At 50.2% G+C, this 27,117-nt stretch overlaps 1 protein-coding gene across 1 annotated transcript; it reads left to right on the top strand.

Moving 5' to 3' along the window:
• The first annotated feature begins 1,911 nt into the window (after positions 1 to 1,911).
• Positions 1,912 to 3,780, top strand: LOC142428564 (unconventional myosin-XVIIIb-like). Its single transcript, XM_075533416.1, has 2 exons — positions 1,912 to 2,369; positions 3,577 to 3,780. Exons 1-2 carry the CDS (start codon positions 2,247 to 2,249, stop codon positions 3,778 to 3,780), a joined length of 327 nt encoding a protein of 108 aa, XP_075389531.1. The 5' UTR covers positions 1,912 to 2,246.
• Positions 3,781 to 27,117: the final 23,337 nt, after the last annotated feature.

Genomic DNA, 27,117 nt, shown 5'->3' with positions numbered 1-27,117 from the left:
AGCTGTTGGCTTGTTGGAGGGAAGGTCCAGACATGTACTTCTGAAAAACCAGTCAATGAAGGCCAGTGGATCCCAACACTCTGACCCCACTGTGCACGGGGGACCAGCTGTTGGCTTGTTGGAAGGAAGGTCCGGACATGTACTTCTGAAAAACCAGTCAATGAAGGCCAGTGGATCCCAACACTCTGACCCCACTGTGCACGGGGCCTCCATGAGCTGCAAGCTGCCTTGTGATCTACGCTTTCGGGGCCTTAGGCATTTATGGGTCAGGGGAGAGGGGAGGTCTGGGGTTGGTTTCCCACAAAGCCGTGATCTCAGGGTGACATTTTATCTGCATTGTTTGATCTCACCAGTCTGCTGCGGACATTGGACAGATTCAAGAGATGCAGCTGCAGCTGGAGGAAGCCAACAAGGAGAAACACAAGCTTCAAGAGCAAGTCGGTGTTGAGGGTCACAGCGGCCGACTGCCCTGCTGTGGAGTTGTAGAGTGTGTCAGTCTGGGTGGACTAGAGAAACAAACCCATAGGCACTCGTGTGTATATAAGAAAGAGCTTTATATACAAGAGCAGTTGAATATTGAGAAAACATCCCAGCCCAGTCCAGATCAAGTCCATAAGTCCAATATTAGCCCATATGTCCGATACCAATCTATAAAGTCCTCTTCGGATTCAAAAACACATGCAATGATGCAGAATACAGGAAGATCACAGGCCAGTGGGTACAAAGTCTTGTGGATCCAGTGGCTGTAGAAGCATCTCAGCACTGGCAGGGGTGTCCACATGGCTCCTCCAGTTCCCAGGGCACGGGGTCTATCAGCGTAGTGCCATGTGCCTTATCAATAGAGTGTCTCTCAGGGAGTGAGCAGAGAGAAAGAATGTCTCCCGCCCCCAAAGAGGAAATACCCAAGTTCCCAGAATCCTCAGGGGAAGGCCATGCCCACACAGAGGCCTCATTGGCTATGTCCTGATTGACAGACTAGACTCCACCCCTACACTCTTAATCCTCAAATTGACACCAGATTATGTAACTACACAGGCAGGGAAGGATCCTTGGCTCTCCGCTGTTGGCTTTTGGAAACTGTCATTCATTCACAGTCATGCATTCAGCAGCCACTTAACTCCATTCGTGTACCAGATGAGTAGGGAACAATCCCAACCCCCGCGCGTGCGCACTCGGCGCGCATGCACACACACGCAGCCCTGCCTGTTCAGCAGCCCTGCCTGTTCAGCATCCAAAGTGATACCCTGGTGTGATAGGACCCATCCGCCACTCAGTGCAGGGTTTCCTCCCTCTGAGAAAACATGCAAGAGCCGGGTCCTGAGATGTGGTCCTTTGTGAGATCTGTCTTTCCTGTCCTAGGACTTTGGGACATCCCCGCATTATCTAGAGGTTTGCTATTATCTGTGACATTCTCAATGCACTTGGCAAATCCACTGCGCGTGACCGACAGAGAGGCCCAGTCTCAAGCAACTGCTCTGAGTCGCAGCAGGGGTCCCATGTGTTGAGGGCTTATTCTTATTCTGTGCCAAGGGTCCCTGGTGGCACATCAGTTAAGGCACCTGGCTGCTCACTAAGTGGTTGGGAGCTCCAACCCACAGAGTGTTCCCAGGGGGGAAGTCCTGGTAATCTGCTGGGTCAGGCGGTCTGAGTCACCACTGCCTTGACGGAATGGAACAATAATCTATGCCATACACTCATTGCACGGAATCCTTCAAGTAACGAAAAAGAACTTGAGGCTCGGGGAGGAAAGCTGGCTCGTGCAGCTTCATCGAGCCGGGAAGTGCTGGAGTTCATTTGTGCACCCTGGTCTGTGTGTTTGGCCCCCAAACCGACCCTTGGCTGTGGATGCTGCAGTCTTCTGATTGCACCGTGTGCATTGTGGGAGGGAGGTAGGAGGCAGGAGCAGGTCTGATTAGAAGGCCAGCAGAGCAGGCTGAAGGCACAAGAAGTATCTCTTCCCAGCAGCAGAGACCTCCAGGGGCAGGAACTGCTGTGACGGCACAGAAAATGTCCTCAGCTGAGGACCAAGCAGCATTGGCTTGTGTAGACATCCAACGGGCAGTGCCTGAGCAGAGAAGGAGATGGTGGCCACGGGCCCAGCATGGGTCCTGCATGGGTCTGTCCTGAGCCAATAGGTGGTCAGTGGTGGTCAATAGGTGGTCAGTGGTGGTCAATAGGTGGTCAGTGGTGGTCAGTAGGTGGTCAGTGAACCTCTCGGGTTTGCTCTCCAGTTGCAGGTGGCTCAGATGCACATCCAGCACCTGGAGCAATCCACTGTGGACAGAGCCATTGTCAGCCGGCAGGAGGCAGTCATCTGTGACCTGGAAAACAAGACGGAGTTCCAGAAAGTGCAGATCAAGAGATTCGAGGTACTTACTGATGTGTGTGAGGAGCCCTGGGGGGCCATGTTGAAGCACTAGGCCGCTAGTCTAAAGGTTAGGTGATCAAGCCCACCCGGCTGCAGATACGAGCTGAAGGAAGAGCTCTCAGAAAGATGGTGTCCTAGGAGGCCCATCTGTCACATGAGGTTGCTCTGATTTGCAGTCCACTCAACAGCAACTAAACAATAGCACTGCTCAGAGTGGAGGGGAGGGGTATTGTATAAGCTCCATTTTCCCTCCACTATCCACCTCTCTCTCTAGTCATCTGTCTATATCTGGACATACTTTATCCATTTCCCATCGGAGTGCCCTCCCTTCTCCTTTATATTCTTCCATCTCTCCCTCCATCCTTCTTTCTTCAATCACTCCAACCCACAATCCAACTATCCATCCACCTGCCCACCTCTATCTGACCATCCCTATCTCCTCATGTCTCATCATGAACGATGGGCTCTGCTCGTGTAATGGTGACTCTTTGGGACACAATCCACAAGGTCAGCAGTTGGAACACTAGCAACTACAAAGAGGAAGGAGGAGGCCTTCTTCTCCTGTTAAGAGTTCCAGTCTCAGAAACCCACAGGGACAATTCTACCCTGTCCTATAGGGTCACTTTGAGTCAACATCAACTTGATAGAAGTGAGTTTGATTTGGGATCCATCATGAAGAAACCTTGGGGGCAGTGTATTGATATTTGGGCTGCCAACCTCAAAGTTGGCTGTTCAAACCCATCAGCTGCTCCAAGGGATAATGAATAGGGTGCCTGCTCCTGTATTTATTTACAGCCCCAGGCACCCCAGGGGGCAGTTCTCCTCTGTCCTGTAGGGTTGCTCCTGTAGGAGCCAGAATTGAACTCACCAGGATTGGGTTTCACTGTGACTTTTAAAGTTGGAAGGAAGGTGGCACGGATGGCTGGTAGTCAACCACTAATCTCAAGTGGTCACGAGAATGCACTTAGGGGGGTCACGGAAGAAAAGCTTATACTCCCACAAAGATAACAGCTGTGAAAACCCAATGGAGCCGTCCTACACACAGGGTCACCAGGGGGCAAACCGGAATTTCCAGGTGTGGCGAGAATTCTTGGTCTCTGTATCACCAGTGTGAATGGCTACGATTCCCATATACAAATACACGAGAGTCTCTCCATTGGAGCCTCGGGCTCTAAGCTGGGCGTGGGTCTGCTTCTTCTGCTCCCCAGGTCTTGGTGATCCGGCTGCGTGACAGCTTGATCAAGATGGGTGAGGAGCTGTCGTGGGCAGCAGCCTCCGAGTCCCGGCAGCGGGAGAACAGCCAGTACTACCAGCGGCGCCTGGAGGAGCTGAAGGCGGACATGGAGGAGCTGGCACAACGAGAGGTGGAGGCAAGCCGGCGCTGCTTGAAGCTGGTGAGTCTGAGGGTCTGACCCTCATGCTGGCTCACTCTGTGGGGTGAGGGAGAACCCGCCCTTCCTCGACCGTGGAAGTCTTTGGGTGAAAAGGCTTTGGGAAGAGGCTGCAAGTAAGGAGAAGCCAGAGAAACCCTGCTGTACAGTGGGCTAAGCTTTGGACCTCCCAGTGAAAGTTGAGCAGTTTGAACCCACTAGGGGCAACTTGAGAGCAAGATAATGTTGGCTATTCCCCCAAAGACTGATGGAAGGCCTTGGACACTGTGTGGGGGATTTGACCCTGTCGTGGAGAGTGGCTGAGTTGGAATGGCCCGCATGGCAGTGGACAGGAGGAGAAGCCTAATGAGAAGGGCTGAGATGTTGGCCCATCATTGGCTGCCAGCTCTGGACAGCCCTCCAGTGTCCCAGTGGCCTTCCCACTGCCCACAATCACATTTATGTCCCTGGTCCCAGCTTTCCTTTCCTGTCCTGCCCTCATGTTCCGCTCGCGGGAAGAGAGGCAGGGTCAGCTTTTCTTGAGAGTCTCCCTTGTACCAGGTCTTACCAGACATCGTCTCCTATTAGCCTCACACCTACCCTACAGTCAGGTTTGTTAGCTCCATTTTACAGATGTGGGAACTGAGGCTTCATCAAAGATATGTTATCAAAGGAATGATCTAGTCGGCATCAAAGACATTTGGCGAATATAAAGAGTATAAAATTCTGACAACCAGCAGCAGCCCTGAGATGGAGGTTGGACATGCCTCCACCCACCACTTTTCTTCAACAGTTCTGGTACCAACTGTCCTTCCCCTGGTTCTCTACTTCTCTGCCGAGTTTAAAAATCAGTTGCAACAGGTTCACGGATCTCAGGAAAACACCCTCATGCTGATGGAGTTTATTAATGGAGTAACTAAGGGGCTATTCAGGATCAAAATGCTCAGGATACAATTCTTCTGGTCAGGAACAACTTCCCTTAGCCATGCACAGAGGCATCTGTCTCTCTAGCCTCTACCTCATGAGGGCTCCTTGGCCTCTGCCTTGCTTGGGTATGTGTTACAAAACTCCTTTAGTGTTGCCAATAAATGCCCATAGGCCACACCACTCTGCTATAAGCATCATCACACAAGTGACTGACTCTGTTTATGGCTTGATCTCCCTTGGTCTTCAGATTAAAAGCCTGGAGCCTTTGAGTCTCTTACGCAGTGGCACTCAGCTGTACTCATTCCGTGGGCATGGAAGCCCAGTGCTGGACTTGGGCTCTTGTTCTGTTGCTGCCTCTTTCCCTATGTTACAGCCGTTGGTTTCCTAGATTGAAGAGGTTCCATATGGGGATCTCAGGGGCCAAAGGATGCGCTCCACTTCCAGCTCTCTTTTTCCTCAGTGGCTGTGGGATGTCCCCCACTCCCAGTTTCTGTTTATAAGGTGGCTCATTTTAAAGCTAGCAGGTTAGCAACAGCAACTTGGTCCCACATCAGACTCCCCTACCAAGACATTTCAAAGACTGTGGTTAGAAGAGCTGTCATTCACTGAGCCAACAAGGAAAAACACAACCAATGCTCACAACTCACTTTGCTTCAGGCTCTGGCTTGAATTGTTCTCATTTAAATGCTCCCCCAGGCCATGAAGTAAGTACTCACCCTACCTTCATTTTATAAATGGGGAAACCGAGGCAGGGGGCCATCCGCTCTCTGGACCGGGACTCAGGATGGTCCATTTATTTGCTGAATAATCATGCTAGAAATAACTCAAATCTAGGTCTTCTCAGATCTGTGATCTTTTCTGTTGGCCACTAAGCTATGCTTTGTCTGGGGGTAGCAGGATTAAAAATGGCTTCTGCCCCAGGGATGATTTCCCCATCAGCCAGGGAATGCTTCTGAGAACAGGTTCCTTTGGGGTCACAGAGCACCAGGGAGAAAGGCCTGGATACCTTGTCCTCATAAGTCCTGACAACCCCAAGACTCCAGATCTGAGATCCTGTGACCTGTGCCCCCTCCCCCCTGCATCCCCTTGTCCACTGCCACAGAGCCCTGGCTGGGAAAGCTCACAACTTCTCCGGGTCAGCCATCACCCTCCCATACACTACAGCTCAAAGCGGCCCTGTAGGGCAAAAATGAAACTGCCCCCTGGGGTTTTAAAGCTGTCAGTCTTTACAGAAAGACAGCCTCCTCTTTCTACTGTAGAAGGGCTGGTGATCGAACCGCTGACCTTTTGCTCAATAGACCAGCAGTTTATCCACTGCACCACAGGTCCTTTTTGGTAAGGATCAGAAAAACCGCTGCCACCAAGTACATTCTGACTCATAGCAACTCTAGAGGACAAAGCCGACTCCCTCCTGGGGTTTCCAGGGCTAGAATAGTTAGGAGAGGTGACTGCCACATCGTTCACCTGAGGAACGGCTGGGGGTTCAAACCCATGCCCTTTCAGCTTGCAGTCAGGTGCTTGAACCACTGCATCACCAGAATTTTCCCCTATCCCCCAAACCGCAAACTGTTGCCGTGGAACCAATCCTGACACTTACCCGCCCTCCAGAGGGTTTCAGAGACTAAATCTTTATGAAAGCAGAGCGCCTCATCTTTCTCCTGGTGGGTTTGAACTGCCAACCTTGTGGTTAGCAGCCCAATGTTTAAACCACAGCACCACTGGGCTCCTTTCCCTGAGGTCTGTAAATCCATCATTCTCCGTACCACCACTATCACCAGCTTGCCCTCCTGAGGCACATATATCCCTGGAGCTGCCTCCCTCTGGCTGGGTCACCCTGTCCACTTTGCTTTGGGTGGCTGCAGAGGGAGGCTCTCAGACCAGGTCCAGACCCCTCACTGGCAGCTTTTCTACCCCCAGAGTCCCAGGAGAGCGGCAGGCTCTTTCCTCCAATTGACAGGGTCGCTTCCACATTCACAAGCCCTGCCCCTGAGGCAGTGAGTCCCCTTCCATCCTACCCTAGCTTCCAGCGAGAGTCAGCCCCCACTTCTCTTCTCTGATGGTGCCTTTAACTGGCCAGGCACCAGGCATCCCAGCCAGATCAAGCATCAGTCTTCTCCTTTTCCTTGCTCCCCCTTTCTCTGCCTCCACCCCACCCTCTGACCTTCTCCTCTTTCCTCCTACTCTTCCTCCCCACCCCCAGGGCTAGATTGGAACCTTCAAAGATCCCCAAATACCAAGAAGGTGACAGTTTAACCCCACCTGGACATCACAGTGAGAGTGACACAGAATGACAGCACAGCACTGGCATGTGCACTTTGAGTTGGGTGTGCCTCTCTCTCTGCGTTCTGATGGTTTATTCTGGAGGCCCGTCTCTGAGCTGAATGCCTCTCTCTCCAAGTGATGTTGGTGTGTTTGTGGCTGAGAGGGCTGGGCAGAGGACACAGTCACCCTTTTATAGACGAGAACAAGGAGGTACAGATATGCATGAAGAGGCCCTGCCCAGGCCTGCAGAGTTGGGGAGTGGCAGAGCTGAGATAAATGGCACAATGGGTTGGTGTTGGGCTGCTCACCAAAAGGTCCATGGTTCAAACCTACCAGCCACTCCACAGGATCCAGATGAGGCCGTTCTGCTTCTGTAAGGATTCAGTCTCAGAAACCCACAGGGGCTGTTCTGCTATGTCCTATCGGGTTGCTATGAGTCTGCATGGACTTGACAGTAGTGGGTCGCGTTGGATTAGATCAGGTATGTCCATCTCGAAAGTTATCCCAGTTATACCACGCTGCCCAGTTCAGTTCCACTAGCCCAGTGGATAAATGACTTTCTGAGGAGAGACCCAGACACGTGGCTAGAAGTGAGATAGATGTTGATGGATCTCTACCCCTCGCTTCGCTCTGCCTCTCCTCAGCCTGGAACATCTGTCACCGCCAGTGTTGGTTTAAAGGGCTGTGAGTTGTCTCCAGCAAATGATTTACATCCCAGCCGGCTCCTGGGCACATCTAGACTGGCTTCAATTACCCCACCAATGGAACGTCTCTTCCTTGGGAAAAAAAATAGAAAGAAAAGAAAAATGAGTTTTTGCCATTAATTTTAGCAAATGTACTATTCCTGGCGACTCCTAGAGCTATTATGGAGGAAGGAATATTCTGTCCTAAATCATCCAAGCCCCTTTGTCATCAGGTGACAGGACAGCTCATTGACTGATTTAGAGCCTGTTGGTTTTCAACAGTTATGCTCAGAGGAAGCCACCAGGACACAGTATTCATGAAGTGTCCATAAGGAAAAGCAACTGTAGACAAAGGAAGGTCATTGCGTGACGGCATCTGAGGCCTTGGTGGCTGGTGTTGATGTTGCGTTATTATTTGTATGCCCTTCAGTTTAGTGAGCTCAGCATTGGGCTGCCGAGTTCAAGGTCTGTAGAAATCCTACACACCAGCTCTACTCTATCCAGCAAGGTCCCTGTGAATCAGAATGGCTCAATGGCAGTGGGGTTTGCAATGCGCCGGTGACACGTGGGTTCTTCACCAGGGTTCTCTCACTTAAGCCTCACCTGTTGAGGTTGGTCCAAAGTGCTTTAGGTCAGATGCCCCTTCCGAGGCTGCACCTTTGTGTTTGTTTCGGACCATCTTAACCTGGTGACGTGATCAACGATGAGGAAATTGAAGTGGTCAAGAAATTCATGCCCCTTGGATCAGCAGTCAGTACCTGTGGAAGCAGCGTTCAAGAAATCAAGTGGGACATTGCTTTGAGCAAACCCGCAGGCAACCATCTCTGTTCAGTGCTACAACAGCCACACGGGGGGGGGGGGGGATGTCACTTGGAGGGCAAGGTGTGCCTGATTCTTCAGTAGCGCTATGCATACAAAGGCTGGAGCAGGAAACCGGAAGACAAGAAGGCTGGAGGCCTTTGTATGGCAGTGATGACGTTGACTATGGAATGTACCATGGACGGCCAGCAGAAGGAACCAATCGACCTTGGAAGAAGTCCAGCCAGAATGTTCCTCGGAAGCCAGGATGGCAAGGTTTCAGCTCAAGTACTTTGGGCATGTGATCAGGAGGGGCCCGTCCCTTCAGAAGGACGTGTTGCACGGTAGCAAATAAAGAGCGAGACCCTCAAGGAGGTGGATTGACCCGGGGGCTGCCACAGTGGTCTGTGAGATAGCAGTGCTGATGTGCATGGTGCTGGACTGGACACCATTCCCTTCTGCTGTACAAAGGCTATTGAGGCAACCCCATGTACAGCAGAGCGAAATACTCCCCAGTCCTGCCCATTCTTGAGATTGTTGCGCTTGGAGCCCATTGCTGCAGCCACTGTGTCAATCTCTCATGTCTGATGGCTTCCTCTTTCTCGATGGCCCTCTGCTTTACCAAGCATGGTGTCCTTTTTCAGAACTGTCTTTCCGGATCCCATGTCCAGAGTTGCTCTGAGTCAAAGCCAATTGGACAGCAACTTTATAACAACACCTGGACCAGACTCCCGTCTTTCCTTTCCCTCTTACTCCTCCCTGAGAAGATGTTTCCAGAAGGATCACATCCGATTGCTTTGCATTTCTCCTCCAAAACCTTCCCTAGCTTCCCATTGCCTAAGTCCAAACTTCTTCCCATGAAAGGAAAGACCCTTGGAAACCTAGTCCCAGCAGATGTTCTAGTCCGTAGGTTCCCAAACTTATTTGGGCTACTGCCCAATTGTGTGTGTGTGTGGGGGGGGGGGTGTTGAGGAGTATTCAGTGCTTCCCTGGCAATGAAAAACTTTGGCTCTGCTTTATCATCCAGGATAAAGTGTAGGCATCTGCTTTTGTAGCCCCCCTGGAGGGTTCCAGCACCTGTCGGGATGTGGTAGGAGCCACTTTGGGAAACACTGTTCTAGTTGGCTGCCTGCCTTTAGTCAAGTTGTAGTTCAAGTGGTCAGTCCAAACCTACCAGCTGCTCTGAGACAGAAAGGTATGCTTCTGGGAAGATCGACAGCCCCTTGGGAAACCTTAAGGAATGGTACTACTTGGTTCATTATGGGATAGCAGCGACTAGACGGTAGTGCACTTGTATACACCCTGTAATACCCACCACTTAACAGAAGCTGAAACAGAGGCTGAAACGGAGGCTCAGCGAGGTGACATAATGTGGTGAGGTTCACAGAGAAAGTGGGGTGGGGTGGGAGTAGTATCCCATGTATCAGGAATGAGGAAAGTCAAGGATGGAAATTGGATGGAGTGCTTGCTGGTCTATACCCGTGGAAGGAGGAAAGGCTGTCACGGTGGCAGGCAGATCCATCCGCAACCTCTCTGAGACCCTGAGATGCCTTCACAGCTGCAGATCTCTTTGAGCGGGATGAAAGACAGACTGTGTCCTTTTAATAATGTTTTAATAAAACATGGGCACGTGGGGATGGGGGTGAGTGCCTCACGGAGCTGGGCTTGTCAGCCACCTCGGCAAAGTCATACATTGTTAATAGGCAACCACTTATGACTCTACTTCTGTTAAAGCCAGCATCAATTATATATGGCCCGTGAATTATTTAGTTGGCGTAACTTGGGGGTCAACTCTCCAACTTCAGGAGCGAAAATCCAAGGCACATGTGAGGGAGAGCTGTGAGGGCTCCGTGCCCCCTGCATGCGGGTGAGCCTTTCTTGGCTGGGGTTGAGAGAATGGATGACTTTGAGTCTGGAAGCACTCTGTCGGGTGAAGAGCTTGGGTCAGCCAGCAGGGAGATGTTTACCAGCCAGCTCCACAGACTCCTGTTTCAATTGTGTTTGCTGATTATCCTGGTGTAAATTCTCTTGTCAGGGCTCACTTCCAGCTAGTGACAGGACGCCACTGAAACCACACTGGGAAGACCCCTAATGGTCCAGTAGGTACTGACCCGTGGCAACCCCGTGTGTCACAAAGTAGAAATGAGTACCTGGAGACGTCTCCCAGCCATCATCTTTACACGATAGTGCTGGATGGGTTTGAACCACCAACCTTTTGGGTTGTTGCCAAGCAATGTCTACCACAATGGCACACCATTAGGTAGCGTGTCTTCCAGACAGACACAATGGACATAAAACTCAAAAGCATAAGCGATAGCAACATAATTAGGAAGGGCTGCATCTGAGTCATCATTCATTGTTGAGTTTTAAAGAGTCACTGTGCTCCCAAGTTGGCACATAAGACTCCCCAAAGTTCAACAGTAGCTCATGAGTGCTGCAGCAAGTCTGCTCTGGCACAGCAACACACTGGCTTGGCTTCTCCTTAGGGTGGGGTCCCCATACCTAAGTTCTGAGGCTATGGGGAAGCCAAAGGGGCATGGCATTCTGTGTCGCGAAAGCTCTGGAATAAAATCCAACTTCTCCCGAGCTGTGCTCCTTTGATCGGATTTCTTCCCCCACCAGAACTGGGCCCTCGTGAGAGCGTTCCTTTATCTGCTGGTGCAATGAGGGTAAGAGATACCCTGGGGGTGCAGACGGTTGAGTGCTTGGCTGGGAGGCTTGGACCCACCCAGAAGCTCTGTGGGACAATTCTGCTCTGTCTCGTGGGGGTGTCCGTGAGTCAGCATCAGCTCGACAGCGTCTTGTCAACAAAATGGGTGGAATCGCAACTATGAAGAGTGACGAAAGCCGGTAGTTCAGAGCACACCTGTCTCCTAATTATCCTGGATAGCCTGGCAGTTCCTCCATCTTCACCCTGGCTCCTTTCTGACTTCTCAGGTTGGCCACTGCTGGCAAGAGCCTTAGGAAGCCCGATGCTAGTTTGTGTTGGTGTTCCTTGTGTTTGAGTTTGTTTGCTTGTTGCTGTGTTTGAGGGTCTCTGTGTAGTCCAAATGGCTAACACACTGAGCTGCTTGCCAAAGGGTTGGAGGCTCCAGTCTACCTAGGGGCATCCCAGTGGGGGAAAAACTTGGTGATCCAGTTCCCTTACCCATGGAAAAGCAGCCACTGGAAAATTGTTGGGAGCATGGTTCCCATCAGCACACATGAGGTGACCACGAGCCAGAATTCCCTCCATGGCGACTGTGTGTGTGTGTGTGTGTGTGTGTGTGTGTGTGTGTTTCCACACTCCTAAAGCCCCTTGTTTCCACACTCCAGGCCAGAAGGTAGCCCTCCCCACACCCCATCCCAGTGGCCTCCTCTTGGCTCAGAGTGAAGGGACCATGGTAAAAACAGTCTGGTGCATCCTTCCTACAAATGGGTCCACTCTGAATTTTTCTGGGCAGGTCAGAATCATTGAAGACATCCCATATGGAGGACATTTGGGCCAGGAGCCATGTGTGGTATAAATAATGCCCTTCTTGGCTCTCCCAACCAGAAGACCCATACGCTCACTAGCCCAGTATCTCTACATTCAGACTGGCTCCACTCCCCACCCCTAAGGGTCTCCCGAGAGCTGACCCAGGAAACCATGGTCTCACTCTCCTCATTCCCGATCCCAAGACTTTGTATTGGTTTCCATTCCCAGGTTCCTTGGGTTCTTGGTGGGCTCCCCCTCTAGGTCCCATGATTTCCTCTTAGCCTTTCCTTCTGGGCCCCCATAGGTTTCTGTTGGTCTCTCATTCTGGGCCCCATGATTTCCGGTTGGTCTCTCCGTTGGGACCTCTTGCTCTCCTATTGGTTTCTCTTTCTGGGCTCCATGATCTACGGTCTCTTATTCTGGGCTCCATGCTTTCTCCTTCCGAGCCCTATGATTTCCTCCTGGGCTCCTTGCTCTCCTGCTCGTGTCTCCTTCCAGGCTCCATGATTTCCTCTAGCTCTCTCCTTCGGGGCCTCGTGGGTTCCCCTGCTGGTCTCTCCTTCTGGGCTCCAGGATCTGCTGATCTCTCTTTCAGAGCTCCGTGGGCGCCTGTGGTGTTGCTTTCCGGATACCATTATCTGTTGATCTTTCCTTCGGAGCACCATGATTTCCTATCGCCCCCTCCTTCCGGGCTCCATGGGATCTGTTGGTCTTTTTACAATGTGATTTTCTGCTTGCTTGTTTGTTTTTCACAAATGCAACTTGATCCTTAAAGACCCTCTGCAGCTGGAATCCTTAGCCATACATATTTCAGACTTCCCCCAAGCTGCGTATACCCCCAACAGAGAATGTGCTTGTATCAATTCAAGAGGGTTGATTGTCTAATGAAGTGACTTTACTTTCTCTCCGCCAGCCTCTGAGATGAGCTATCTTGTTAATAAAATCTATTACTGGAAGACAGCTCAGAAATAATTGGGGATATGACTGCCCCCACCACTCCTTTGGTTCAGCATTGGAAACAGGCTCTGCCAGCAATCAATCAGACTTTAAACATCACTCCTTCTTATTACAAACTGGGCGCAGGTCCTAAGCTTGTCCCAGGAGACCTCATCCATTCAAGTTTTGTCACTTTGCAATGGGCTGGGAAATTAGCGGAACTTAACTCTGCAAAGTTAATTATTTAAGAAAAGAAAGGGAGGGAGGGATTGATCGAATGGCCCAGGTGTACATTTAAGTGAGTCAAAGGAACCCCATTCACATTGTTGAGAGGAGATTATGCTCCAGTTAATTACCTGCTAGGGAGGCTCCCAGGACCATCCCTTCGTCACAAGGGAAAACTTGACCCTCGTGGCCACTCCGCATCTTCAGAAGACAGTGGCCCCAAGAGAATCGGGGGGACCCAAATGTCATCGCTTGTCAATGCAGCTGTAGCAAGTCACGTCGCAAGTGATAGTTTTAAAGAACAGGTATTTGTTGTCTCTCCGTTTGGCAGGTTAGAAGTTCAAATCAAGGCCCTAGGGTCTAGGGGAAGGGGCTTCCTTGTTGGTAACCTCTGGGGGTTCGTTGGCATCTCTTGATGTCTGTCTTCTCTTGGAAGCCTCCAGATCTAGTCTGTACTTTTTATAACCCCCTGAGGAGTCCTGGTGGTGTAGTAGTTACACGTTGGGCTGCTAATCCCGAGGTCGGCAGTTCGAAATCACCAGCTGCTTTAAGGGAGAAGCAAAACGTGTTGCCTTTTTTCTGGGGAGATGGTTTCAAAAAGCTTTTGGTTTTCTCCTTTGAAAAGTAGCAAGGACTTATCCAGAGATTGTCATTTGTTCTGCTCTGCTCTGCCTGTGTGAGTTAGGTGATCAGCTGCTATCTGCAAGGTTGGCAGTTCAAATCCATCATGGCACTCCCAGTGAAAGGTAAAGCTGTCTGTTTATATAAAGACTTAAAGTTCTCTCTTATCTATAAAGACTTAAAGTCCGCTGCTCCTCTGTCTTCCACATGGCCATGCTGTGTTCTCGTTCTCTCTCTCTCTCTCTCTCTCTCTCTCTCTCTCTCTCTCTCGCTCTCGCTCTCGCTCTCGCTCTCGCTCTCGCTCTCGCTCTCGCTCTCTCTCTCTCTCGCGCTCTTTCCTCTCGCTTCAGGTTGCCAAGTGGTGGGAGCAGGGAGGCATTGCAAGCCTGTGTTCAGTTTACTGTAATGCCTGAGACTTCTCCTGTCCTTTATAAAAATCCACTTGGATCACACACACACACGTTAAAAAAAAAAAGACTTAAAGTCTCAGGAAACCTATATGAATTCACTGTGAGTTGGAATTGACTCCATGGCAGTGGCTTTTGGTTGGTTTAGTTTAGTTTTGTTATGAATTGCCAAAACCCCACCCCACTGCCCTTCTGTTAAATCCAGAGCTGATGTAGATCCATGCCAGATAGAAATAGAGATACCTGTCAGATTGCACTTCCTCTCTCACCCTGATGGCACACCGCAAAGGAGAGCTGGGAACCCATGGTGCAGACTGAAGGCCCCACAGACTATGGCCCAAGGGCCAACTCTCGCCTACCCCCTGGCATGATCAATACCATTGTATTGGTTCACAGCCACTGATGTGTACATTTCCTCTGTGGCTTGTTTCCCAGGATCATGACAGAGTGGTCTGTTTGCGACTGAGGCCATTTGACCCAGACATTTTAGACTATCTTTTATCTGTTTCTGCCCTGGAATACTGCCTGCCTCGCAGTGGCACTAAAGAACTGTAAGAAGAAATTGCTGGCTGGAAGGGAGTAAGGAGACCTGGGTGCAAGTCTCAGTTTGATCACGTTCTTACTGTGGGACTTTGCTCATGACACTCACCCTCGTGGTCCCTCTGTTATCTTATTAAAGGGAGATCATCCTTTACTGCCCTTTGAAGGTTTAATGAAAGACTGGATTTAAATACCTACACGGTGCCTGGCACAGAGTAAGCGCACCACCATCACCATGAGTCACTAGCCCTTCATTTTCATCACCACCACGCCATCAGCATCATTTCCTCCCCACTACCTTCAGCATGCCCATCATCAACATCCCCACTACCTTCAGCATGCCCATCATCAACATCCCCACTACCTTCAGCATGCCCATCATCAACATCCCCACTACCTTCAGCAAGCCCATCATCAACATCCCCACTACCTTCACCATGACCATCATCAGCATCCACACTACCTTCACCATGCCCATCATCAACATCCCCACTACCTACACCATGACCATCATCAATATCCCCACTACCTTCACCATGACCATCATCAACATCCCCACTACCTTCACCATGCCCATCATCAACATCCCCACTACCTTCACCATGCCCATCATCAACATCCCACTACCTTCAGCATGACCATCATCAACATCCCACTACCTTCACCATGCCCATCATCAACATCCCCACTACCTTCAGCATGACCATCATCAACATCCCTACTACCTTCACCATGACCATCATCAGCATCCCCACTACCTTCACCATGCCCATCATCAACATCCCCACTACTTTCACCATGCCCATCATCAACATCCCCACTACCTTCACCATGCCCATCATCAGCATCCCCACTACCTTCACCATGCCCATCATCAACATCCCCACTACCTTCACCATGCCCATCATCAACATCCCACTACCTTCACCATGACCATCATCAGCATCCCCACTACCTTCACCATGCCCATCATCATTACCTCTACCTTCACCATGCCCATCATCAACATCCCCACTACCTTCATCACCACCATCGTCCCAGTTAGCATCCCCATGATGACCATTAACATCCCAGCCCCACTATCAGCGCTGCAGGCATGAGACAAGAAAAATTGAGCTCAAAGCTTCAGAGAAAAAGCAGAACGTGTAGTCCAATGGTTGGATGATTTTCAGTTTAAGGATTCTGCGAAGTATCCCCTGCTCCCCCCGCCCACACACACATGTGGTGGGTGCCCTTTCTGGTGACCTGCGATTCATCCGTGCTCCTCACTGGTGCTCAGAGTGGTGAGCGTCAGCCTTATTGGAATTCCACACTTTGCCCAGCCTTGCCTTGGCTGAATTCCAGATAATGATTTGGAGCCCACCTCCCTCCTGTCACCTGTGTCGCCAGCTGAGATAATTAGAACCAACACATTCATTTCCCCAACAGCAATCTCAGCTTCCCCCTTGGAAAGTTTTCAAATGGACAATGAAAGGCAAAAAAAAAAAAAAAAACCCAAACAAACAAACAAAACAAGCTATATCTATCTGTCCATGTGCGAGCAGCCTGCAGCTGTCCGCAGCTGCCATCTGCCCCGCTGGACGACATATCTGGGTTTCCTGCTTGCTCTGGGTGGGAGATGACGTGCAGTCAGGTCGAGGCTCTTAAGAGAGCTTGCCAGTAGTTTAGAGAGATGGAGTCCTGAGGGAGAGTCTTCTAAACCAACACTGGGGGGACCCTCCAGGCGCCTGCCTGTGTGAGCTCATTGGCTGGTGGGTGGGGAAAGCCAAACAAAAGCAAACTACTGATGTTACTTCCACAGCCAACAAGAGGAAAAGAATCTTCCAGGGTGCCTGGCTACTCCCAACTGCTCTAAAAGGAAAGTCCTCAGCAGAGTGGGGAGAAATGTAGAGCAGAGTTCAAGCCATTTTAAAATCCCAACGGACCACTGGTGGGCTGGTAAGACTGCTGGAACCCCTAAACCTTGTGTCAGACTTGAGCTCTGGAAATGAACTATCCCAGTGGCTCAATTTTCAGATACACCATAGACAAGCCTAGGAGGGGAACAGCATGAGGGAGCATCGACCCAAGGACAGAGTTCAGAAGGAGGAACGGAAATGAGAGACCCAGAGAAGAAGTGGGGTGAGGGATGTGCCGTGGACAGGAAGCCCAGCCACGAGAGGAAGCAAACCGTGCTGGGCACACCTTGGCCCAATTTGCAAGGAAAAGCTCACTTTATTATTTTTTTTAATTTTTTTTAAGCCCTTTGCATCAGGTCCTCTTTTTTTCCCCCTCCCTCCCCGCTCCCCCCTCCCTCATGTGCCCTTTGTAATTTATACATCGTTATTTTGTCATATCTTGCTCTATCCGGAGTCTCCCTTCCCCTCCTTCTCTGCCATCTCTCTCCCAGGGAGGAGGTCACATGTGGATCCCTGTAATCAGTTCCCCCTTTCCAACCCACTCACCCTCCACTCTCCCAGCATCGCCCCTCACACCCTTGGTCCTGAAGGTATCATCCACCCTGGATTCCCTGTGCCTCCAGCCCTCATATGTACCAGTGTACAGCCTCTGTCCTATCCAGCCCTGCAAGGTAGAATTCGGAACCACCTACTCATTTTAAAAAGGGAGGTATCCAGAGCTTTCACAGCTTCTCAAGGAGCCCTGTGGTGTACCAGTTAAGACACAAACCCTCAAAGTTGTCAGTACAAACCTACCCAGTGACTCCTTAGAAGAAAAGATCTGCTGATCATAGTCTAGTAAACCCAACGGGGCAATTCGACTCTGTCATCTGGGGTCATTGTGAGTGCCAATGGACTCTGGCACCAAGGGACACTTCTTCCTAAGCGACTGGGGAAACTTCCTGGGTCCGTGTCTAGTAACCCGTGGCGTTCTCTTTCTCGTGTCAGATGTTTCCTCTGAGGGCAGATAGAGGTCCACACTTAGGCTTTACAGGCCATGCGGCCCCAATGACAAGGAGTGGCCCCACCTGCTAGATGTCCAAAGACTGCCAGAGTAACGCACACATTATTAGCATGCCTGTGCGCAAGAAAACCTTATTTGCAGAGGCAGGTTGTGGGTCAGACTGAGCAGGCAGGTAAAAGCTTGCCAACCCAGCTTTGGATAGGAGAAAGGCACCCAGGTACTAGACAGGAAAGCCCTAGAAAGTGGCCACCAGCATAAATCCTTGGACATATAGTCCAAGTTCTTCCTCATTGTCCCTGTCTTATTCTCCATAGCTTCCTCCTCGTCTCCACAAAGTGTATCCAGCAAGACCACGTGCCGCCTTATGTCTAACTTCTCTTTCATACGTAGCTCACTGCTTATCATCATCATTCATGGGCAGAAGGTGGGGTTCTGCTTCTGGACCAGCCAAGAGCAGTACAAGTTCAGCTGAGCCTCATTGAATGAGTCCCCCAGTTCCACTGGTTCAAACTCATGGCTGCCCTGGTTCACACTATGTTGATATGGTACTAAGAGTGGCGTCTCCTTGACCTTGTCACTGTTGTTAGATGTTAGCTGTCATGGAGTTGACTTAAGACTCTGGTGATTCCATACCCAGTGGAATGAATACTATCTGGTCCTGGGCCATCCCCAGGATCCTTGTCAGTTATAAGCTTTTCTTTCTTTTTTTTCTCTTTTCTTCTTTTACATTTTATTAGGGACTCAAACAACTCTTACCCCAATCCATACATATACATATATCAATTGTATAAAGCACATCCATACATTCCCTGCCCCAATCATTCTCAAGGCATTTGCTCTCCACTTAAGCCCCTTGCATCAGGTCCTCTTTTTTTCCCCCCACTCCCTCCCCATTCCCCCCTCCCTCATATGCCCTTGGTAATTTATACATCATTATTTTGTCATATCTTGCCCTATCTGGAGTCTCCCTTCCCCCCTTATCTGCTGTCCCTCTCCCAGGGAAGAGGTCACATGTGGATCCTTGTAATCAGTTCCCCCTTTCCAACCCACTCACCCTCCACTCTCCCAGCATCGTCCCTCACACCCTTGGTCCTGAAGGTATCATCCACCCTGGATTCCCTGTACCTCCAACCCTCATATGTACCAGTGTACAGCCTCTGTCCTATCCAGCCCTGCAAGGTAGAATTCGGATCATGGTAGTTGGGGGGAGGAAGCATCCAGGATCTGGGGGAAAGCTGTGTTCTTCATCGATACTACCTCACACCCTAATTAACCCTTCTCCTCTCCTAAACCCCTCTATGAGCGGATCTCCATTGGCCGACACTTGGGCCTTGGGTCTCCACTCTGCACTTCCCCCTTCATTTAATATGATATATATATATACACATACATACACACACTTATATCTTTTTTTTTTCATGATGCCTTATACCTGGTCCCTTGGGCACCTCGTGATTGCACTGGCCGGTGTGCTTCTTCCATGTGGGCTTATTTGCTTCTGAGCTAGATGGCCGCTTGTTCACCTTCAAGCCTTTAAGACCCCAGACACTATCTCTTTTGATAGCTGGGCACCATCAGCTTTCTTCACCACATTTGCTTATGCACCCATTTGTCTTCAGCGATCCTATCATGGAGGTGTGCAGTCAATGATATGATTTTTTGTTCTTTGATGCCTGGTAACTGATCCCTTTGGGACCACTCGATCACACAGGCTGGTGTGTTCTTCCATGTGGACTTTGTTGCTTCTGAGCTAGATGGCCGCTTGTTTCTCTTCAAGCCTTTAAGACCCCAGTCACTATCTCTTTTGATAGCCGGGCACCATCAGCTTTCTTCACCACATTTACTTGTTCACCCACTTTGGCTCCAGCCGTTGTGTCGGGAGAGTGAGCATCATAGAGTTCCAATTTAATAAAAGAAGGTATTCATGCATTGAGGGAGTGTTTGAGTAGAGGCCCAAGGTCCTTCCGTCACCTTAATACTTGACCTATCAATATAGACACATAGATCTATTTCCCCATCCTCCTATATATATTTGCATGTACATGTCTTTGTCTAGACCTCCATGAATGCCCTTTGACTCCTAGCTCTTTCCTCCATCTCCCTTGACCTTCCTCCTGCCCTACTACCATGCTTCATCGCCACCTGGGCTAGAGTATACCTCTTCTCTAAGCAACCTTATCCTTGATCATTTCCCACCATGCCTGCCACTCCCCCTTCTCTACCATTTGGGGTCCCATGTTTTTCCCTTGTCCCTGGGTGTGTTAACACCACTTCCTAGTTATAAGCTTTTCATTGGCTGATTTTCCCAAGTAAATGGCTAGTACTTTCTTCCTAGTCCTTCTAGTCTGGAAGCTCCCCAGGAATCTGTTCAGCATAATTAGCATTGAGGTTAGGAGCCCATTGAGTCAATCCCGACTCATAGTGACCCCATGTGACTGAGTAGAGCTGCCCCATAGTGTTCCCTAGACTGTGGTCATTATCAAGACAGACTGCCAGGCCTTTCTCCCACACAACAGCTGGGTAGGTTTGCATGAACATCCTTTCAGTTAGCGGCCAAGTTACTTAACCTTTGCATTATCAGGGACCCCTTGAAGGGAGCCACGGCAATACATCAATGAAGGGCACCTTTTGCATGACCTAGGGACTCTCACACCAAATAGACATTCAAGAAAAATACTTGGAGACCATCAGATCCAAAGGCAGACTTCCACAGCATTGATCAGTGCCCATGAACTAAACCCTGGACCAGAGCCCTCAGAAGCTGCCCCTGAGAAGCTCTTGTTGTGAGGTGCCATGGCATTAGATCTGCCTCATGTGTGGACAACAGAACAAAATGCTGCCTGCTTCTGCACCACCCTCACAGTTGTTTCTAGGTTTGAAGCCATTGTTGCAGCCACTGTGGCAAATCCATCCCTTCCCAGTCTTCCTCTTCTGTGCTTACCCCTCTACCAAGCCTGATATCTTGGTCCACGGATTGAGCTCTCCAGGTCACATGTCCAAAGTACTTGAGACAAAGTGTCACCATTCTCTCTGCTCAGAAGTACTCTGCTGTACTCCCGCGGCAGACTCATTGGTTCTTCGGGCAGTCCATGGGGCTTTTAATATTCTTCGCAAACACAGTTCACACGCATCCAGGCCTCTCTGGTCTTTTCTAGCTATTGTCTGGCTTTCATATACAGATGGGCAACTGCAAATATCCAGCCTTGGGTTCGACATCAGGTACACCTGTTCCTCAAAGTGACAGCTTTTGCTCTCCAGAGCTTTAAAGAGGTCTTGGGCAGCAGACTGACTCAGTGCAATATGTCACTTCATTTCCTGACTGCTGAGTGTCTGGTGAGAACCAGGGGCTCCAGCTGCATGGTGCATCATCCAACAAGACTATTCATCCAAGGGGCCGCGCATGCAACTAGGCTGTAACCTTGAGAGGGGGAAGGAGGAGGACACAGCTGCTTCCCAGTTGTTTCCAAATCCTGCTGAGTCCATCAATGAACCAATGGGCCGTGAGTGGCCAAAAGGCTGATATGATTGGAGCCTTCATGCAAAGGAAGATCACAAATGTTTCTCAAGGTGGCACCACCCTGTTCGTGTTTCATGCCGTGCGCCCAGCTTCCTAATGTTATCTCCCCGGCAGACTGCAAGCAGGCCAGGGGGCAGGGGGCAGGGTGGGGACAAGCACTGATGGCCTGTCTCCCATGTGTTACTGGCACAGAGCAGGCTCCCGATGTTCCATCTAATGAAACCTGCACTTTCCATTTTATGAGCAAGGGAACCATCTCATCTCCATATTACGCATTTTAAAGAAAGAACCGGGGAAGAATGGATAGACAGGACCCTGGCGAATTACGTAACTAGGTTAGGCGAGCAGTCTCTGCGGCTTCCCTACCTAGGCTCCGAGGGACACGGGCACAGAGATGGACTGGGGGGTGCTGTTAAGAGGGTTAAGAGGCAGATTCGAATCCAGAGGCTCTGGGGGTGGAGCCTGTAGTGCTCTGCATGTTGACCAAGTGCCCAGGTGTTACTGAGGCTATTGGCTAGGGACCTTGGATGGAGTAGCCAGAGCGACATTGTTCTCATATAAAGCAGAACAAAGGAACACACATGCCTTTGTGTCGATTCTGGCAGGAAGGAGAATGGCTTCACAGCATTCCCTGGGCTATAATGGTGAGACTTTGCCTCAGGGACTTAGGACATGTCAGCGGGAGGGACCAGCTCCTGGAGAAGGACATCAGGATGGGTAAAGTAGAGGGGCAGCAGCAATGACAAAGACCCTCAATGAGTTGGATTGACCCCTGAACTGCCAACACCAGGCAGCAATGATGATGACACAACACGGGACCCACCAGTGATTTGTTCTGTTTATGGGGTCCCTATGAGTTGGACCAAGGAACCCTGCTGGTGGGGTGAGTTACACAGTGGGTTGCTAGTCATAAGGCCAGCAGTTCAAACCCATCAGTTACTCCAAGGGAGAAAGATGAGGCTGTCTTCTCCCATAAAGAGCTACAACTTTGGAAACCCACAAGGGCAGTTCTACTCTTCCCAATAGGGTTGGAATGAAGTCAATGGCAATGAGCTTGGTTGGATTTGAAGTTGGAGCTGATTGGAAAGCACCTGACTACAATCACAAGAACCTTGTGGAAATCAGCGACCAGGCCTTCCGAGGCTCTGCTGGCCAGTCCAAACCACTAGCCCTTTGGTTGGTCACTAAGTGCAGACTGCTCAAGCCACCCAGGACTTTGAGACCATGCCCAATGAGGAGCTTTGGCAGGAGTGGGAGTGGGGGTGGGGAGTTGTTTGATAGTTCTGAAAATTTGAGTTCACTTTATGGTTTTAGCCTAGCCCTGGTGGTATAATGAGTTACATGTTGGACTGATCACCTTGAGGTCAGCAGTTTGAGACCACCAGCCACTCTGCAGGAGAAAGATGAGGCTTTCTACTCCGATACAGAACTATAGTTTCAGAAACCCATGGGGCAGTTCTCGGCCCTTAGGATGGCCATGAGTCAGAATGGACTCAATGGCAGTGGCTTTGAGTGTGTTTGTTGGTGAGAGCAGATGTGGGCCTCCAGAGAAAGGGTGTGGAATTTACAGAACATGTATCCGTGTCCTCCTTAACTTCCACACAGAGCCTCCTATCTCACACTGGGCATTACTCGCTGCTGGCCAGGTGGTTCCCACACAAATCAGCCCCACAGGACAGAGTGGCACTGCCCAGAGAGTTTTGGTGACTGTTTATCTTATGGAAGCAGACTGCTTCTTCTTTCTCCCATAGAGGCTCGAAGCAGTGACCTAGTGGTGAGCAGCCTGATGCTTCGCCCAGGGCCGCACCACAGCTGCTACATCCTGCATTCCATGCGGTGCATGCCTTATAGCTCACAAACACAGGTGGCTACATCGTTAGAAACAAAGCCCATCATTTTGTGTGAGGCTCCATCATTGGTCCAACCTCAGTCTGTAGGGATTGACAGATGCCGACTCTTGGGCAGCCACCATCCCAGTGCCATGCAGCACAGGGTCACGGCCCTGAAGATGCCCTGTGCTACCTCTGCTCATCCTTTCCCTTGGCCCCTTCCTTGGACCCCTGGCAACCACTGTCTTCTTATTGCCCTGCCTTTTCCCAGAAGGTCCTTCTTTACCTGTGGACTATTGGAGGATGTTGTTTGTAATATGAGGTCACAACACTGTCAAAGGACAGCTGTCAAGCCCCCGAGTCTGTGCCTTCTCCAACATCGAGTAAGCGGCCTCCCCTTCCTTACACCTTTAGCTTGGATCCCTACCGCACCCTTCAGAGAGCAGGTGGCAGTATGGGAGAGATCTGTGGTTGTCACGCATGGGACAGGACTCCTGGTGGGTGGGAGCAGGGAGACTGCTTAACTTCCTGCAATGCTAGGGGTCGGCAGCGTCATCGTCGGCGCTGTCGAATGTCACGAAGTCCATTGTGACTCCCGGAGCCCCTATGCGACCGAGTAGCAGTGCTCCTAGCACATTGTTCCAGGCAGACTGCCAGGTCTCTTCTCTGGCAGGGCCGCCTTTAGGATCGAACCACCAACCTGCCAGTTAGCAGCTGAACCCTGCAGCCCTGTACTACCAGCTGGGCTCCTTACAGCTAAAGGTTTTCAGACAACTTCATCGTCGGTCAGCTTCCTTCCACCCAAACTCAAAACCAAAATCCCTACCTTTGAATAGATTCTGACTCATAGGCCCCCTTTGCAGGGTTTCCCAGACTGCCAATCTTTATATATGTGTGAATAGTTTTATTGACACATGATTCACGTATCATAAACTTCCGTAGTTCGGCCGTGTTTTTTAAAAGGGTTGTACTACATCACTACCAATTATTTCCTTCCTATATTTTCTTCCTTCTTATATTTTTCATTAGGTCCCCATTTCCCTTCAACCTCCCCCGATCTCAGGGGTGAGACTGCCAATCTTTCTAGAGCAGGGAGTCTCCTCTTTCTTCCATGGAAAGGCTGGCAGTTTCAAACCATTGACCTTGTGGTTAGCAGCCCCATGCCTAACCCATAGTTCCAGCAGGGATCTTTGAGCCCATGGAAGACCAACCCACCCAAATCGGTGGTGCCCTGGGAGACAAGGGTGGGTAGACGCTTGACTCTGTGGCATGAAAGGCAGTCAGATAAAGTCAGCTGCTCGGCAGAACATCCCACTCCTCTGAGACCAGGCCGAGATGCTTGCTGGGATGTTTGTGATAGGTTCTCGCCTTGGCAGATAGAAGTCCAGCCAGGCCAGCAATCATTGGTTAATCTGCCATCATTATTACGTGGGGCAGCACGCTCTCTCTATTGATGTAGCTCGCTCCCCAGTTTCTGACTCTCGTCCAAGCTCAGCAGAGGCCGGAAGCTGCTGCTGATCACCAACACCAATGGTTCTAATCGGATCTTCTCTGATCAATTCCAGGGAGCATCGGTCTCATCACAGCAGACTATTGATCAGACAGAATGGGTTTCCCTTGCTTCCCCACAAAAATCACAAACCCACTGCTAGCAAGCCACCCCCTGCTCATAGCAGCCCTACAGCACAGAATAGAATTGCCCCCAAGGGTTGGGCTGCTAACCACAAGGTCAGCACTTCGGAACCAGTAGGGGCTCCTAGAGATAAAGGTGAGACTCTCTACTCCTATAAAGAGTTACGGTGCCAGAAACTCACTGGGACAGCCCTGCCCTGTCCTATAGACTTACTGTGAGTTGGTTGTCATCGGCTTGATGGCAGTGGGTTTGGGGTTGTTTTTTTTTGGTGGGGACAGGTGTTATACCTTTAAGACAACAGATTGCCTCATCTTGCTTTCCAAGAGTGGCGTTGGTTCAAACCACTGACCTTTCTGTTCACAGCTCAATGTTTAACCTGCTATGCCACCAGGCTGCCTCCTGTCGAGGATTTCTAAAAACCCACTGCTATCAGGTTGATTCCAGCAATTCATGGCCCTGGAGGCCAAGACACCACCAGCCTCCATAGGGTTTCCAAAGCTGAATCTTTATAGGAACGGACTCCCTCATCTTTCTCTCATGGAACAGCTGGTGTTTGAACTGCTTCTCTTCTGGTCAGCTGCCCAGCATTGGGAAGATTGACAAACCTCTTTGGACTCCCAGAGGGCAGAGTGGAAGAGCTCCCCGGGGCTTCCAGGACTCATCTTTACAGCAGCAGATTGGCGCCTTCTCTCTCCCAAGGACGGGCTGCTGGGCTCCACCTGTGGGCCTTTGGCTAGTGGGCAAGCACTGAGCAGCTGTGTCCTCAGACACCTTCTGTAACGATTTGAAAAGCCACAGCTATTGAGTCAATTCCAAATCACAGTGACACTGTAGGATTGAGTGGGGAGAAACCCCCATAGGGTTTCTGAAGCTGCCAATTCTTTTTTTAAAAACTTAATTTTAGCGGCTTTATTGACATATAATTTGTATATCATACAATTCAATGGCTTAAGCGTATTAAAAAGAATTGTGCAATCATCACCGTCAACCAGTTTAGAACATTTTCTTCATTCTTGGACTCATTATTAGCTCCCCCACCTAACCTGCCCTGCCACACCACTAAGAAACGATTAATCCAGTTCCTGTCTCTATAGATTGATGTATCTACCTGGATTTCATATAAAGGAAAACAGAGGCCCCCAAATAAATTTAAAAGCCTTAACAACAATAACAATATGAAACGGAAAAACTTTAATAGAAAAGAAAGCAGAAAATAACAAGAAACTAGAACAAATTTAAAATGGGTCAAAAGGGAGAACAAATGATAAGATGTTAACTGCATCTGCATTGGTCTGCTTTCCTACTTGCTCTGTCTGACAGCAAGCCCATTCACATCCTTGGGAATTTACCAGAGGCTTAATCCATGTAGGGACCCTGCCAATGGATTTAGGGGTTCCACTGTCATCCATAGGCAGCTTGTTGCCATGGAGTTAATTCTGACTCACAGTGACCCTAAAGAACTGTAACCCTTTATGAGAGTTGAAAACCTCAACTGTATCCTGCAAAGCAGCTGGTAGTTTCGAACTGATGACTTGCTGACCGCAGCCCAACACGTAGCCCCTATGCCACCAGGGCTCCATGCTGTCATGCATAGAGGCTGTTCATCTTTGAGACACTGACTGCCAGATCTTTCTCCTGAGGAGCAGCTGGTGGGTTCCCATTGTCAAGCTTTCCGTGAATAGAAGGAAGGGCCGGATGCCTACTGCAGAGAGGAGAGGATCGCCCCCATCATGTGGGTGGGGATCTGCGCAGAGGTGGGACCTACATGTAGGTCTGAGACTCTGCACCTCTGTCTCTCCCTGTCCATGTCTGTGTGGCATCACCGGGACAAAGTCCATTCAGACATGGTGAGCCTGGATAACTTGATTCAAGATGTGACCCTCTGAGTCTTCTCTTTGTAGGCTGCGTCTGCAATACCTGGTGAGGTCTCTCCTGGAAGTCCCTTGGAAACATCGATGTGACCCAGGAGGGATGGCCTGTTGGCAGGCGGCCTGTTGGCAGGCATGCTACCACTTGGATGCATAGACATGCCCAAATGACTTGTGACCTGAGGGAATGGGATATAAAGAGCATTCTTTGAGAGAGGGACAAGAGGACTTGAGGACCATGCTGGGCTATGAAGAGTGGCTAGTAGGCGCAGGACTGGGCAGTATCTGAAGTGAGCAGTGTGGTGGCTTTGGAAGGTGGGGCGCCAACATGGTAAAGGGAAGAGTCCTACCATTGGACACACTTTCACCAGTTGCTACCAAACAAGCTTTGAGCACAGGAAAGAGAGCTGAGACCCATTGAGTCTCTGTGACCTGCACAGCGGGTCAGGCATTTGGAATCCAGGGATCCTCCACTGCTTCCCACAAGTCAGAGGAAACTGAGGACCAGATGTGTGGCAAGACTTGCTTGGGTGTTCCAGCATGAGTGAGTAGTGGAACAGACCTGCTAGTCTACCTGTGTGAATCTAAGACCCACACTGGTGGGAGCTGATGAACTGACCCCAAACCCACTGCTGGCAAGTTTCTTCTGGCTTCTGTCAACCCTACAGGACAGAGTAGAATTGCCCCCCAGGGGTTCTGCAGCTGTCAATCTCCACATAAGTAAATTTCCAAAATTACTTAAGTCATAATAATGTTTAAAACATTTATATTGTGC

The sequence above is a fragment of the Tenrec ecaudatus genome, chromosome 16 (genome assembly GCF_050624435.1).
Source record: "Tenrec ecaudatus isolate mTenEca1 chromosome 16, mTenEca1.hap1, whole genome shotgun sequence".
Classification (NCBI taxonomy): domain Eukaryota; kingdom Metazoa; phylum Chordata; class Mammalia; order Afrosoricida; family Tenrecidae; genus Tenrec; species Tenrec ecaudatus.
This window is presented reverse-complemented; position numbering and strand designations above follow the sequence as displayed.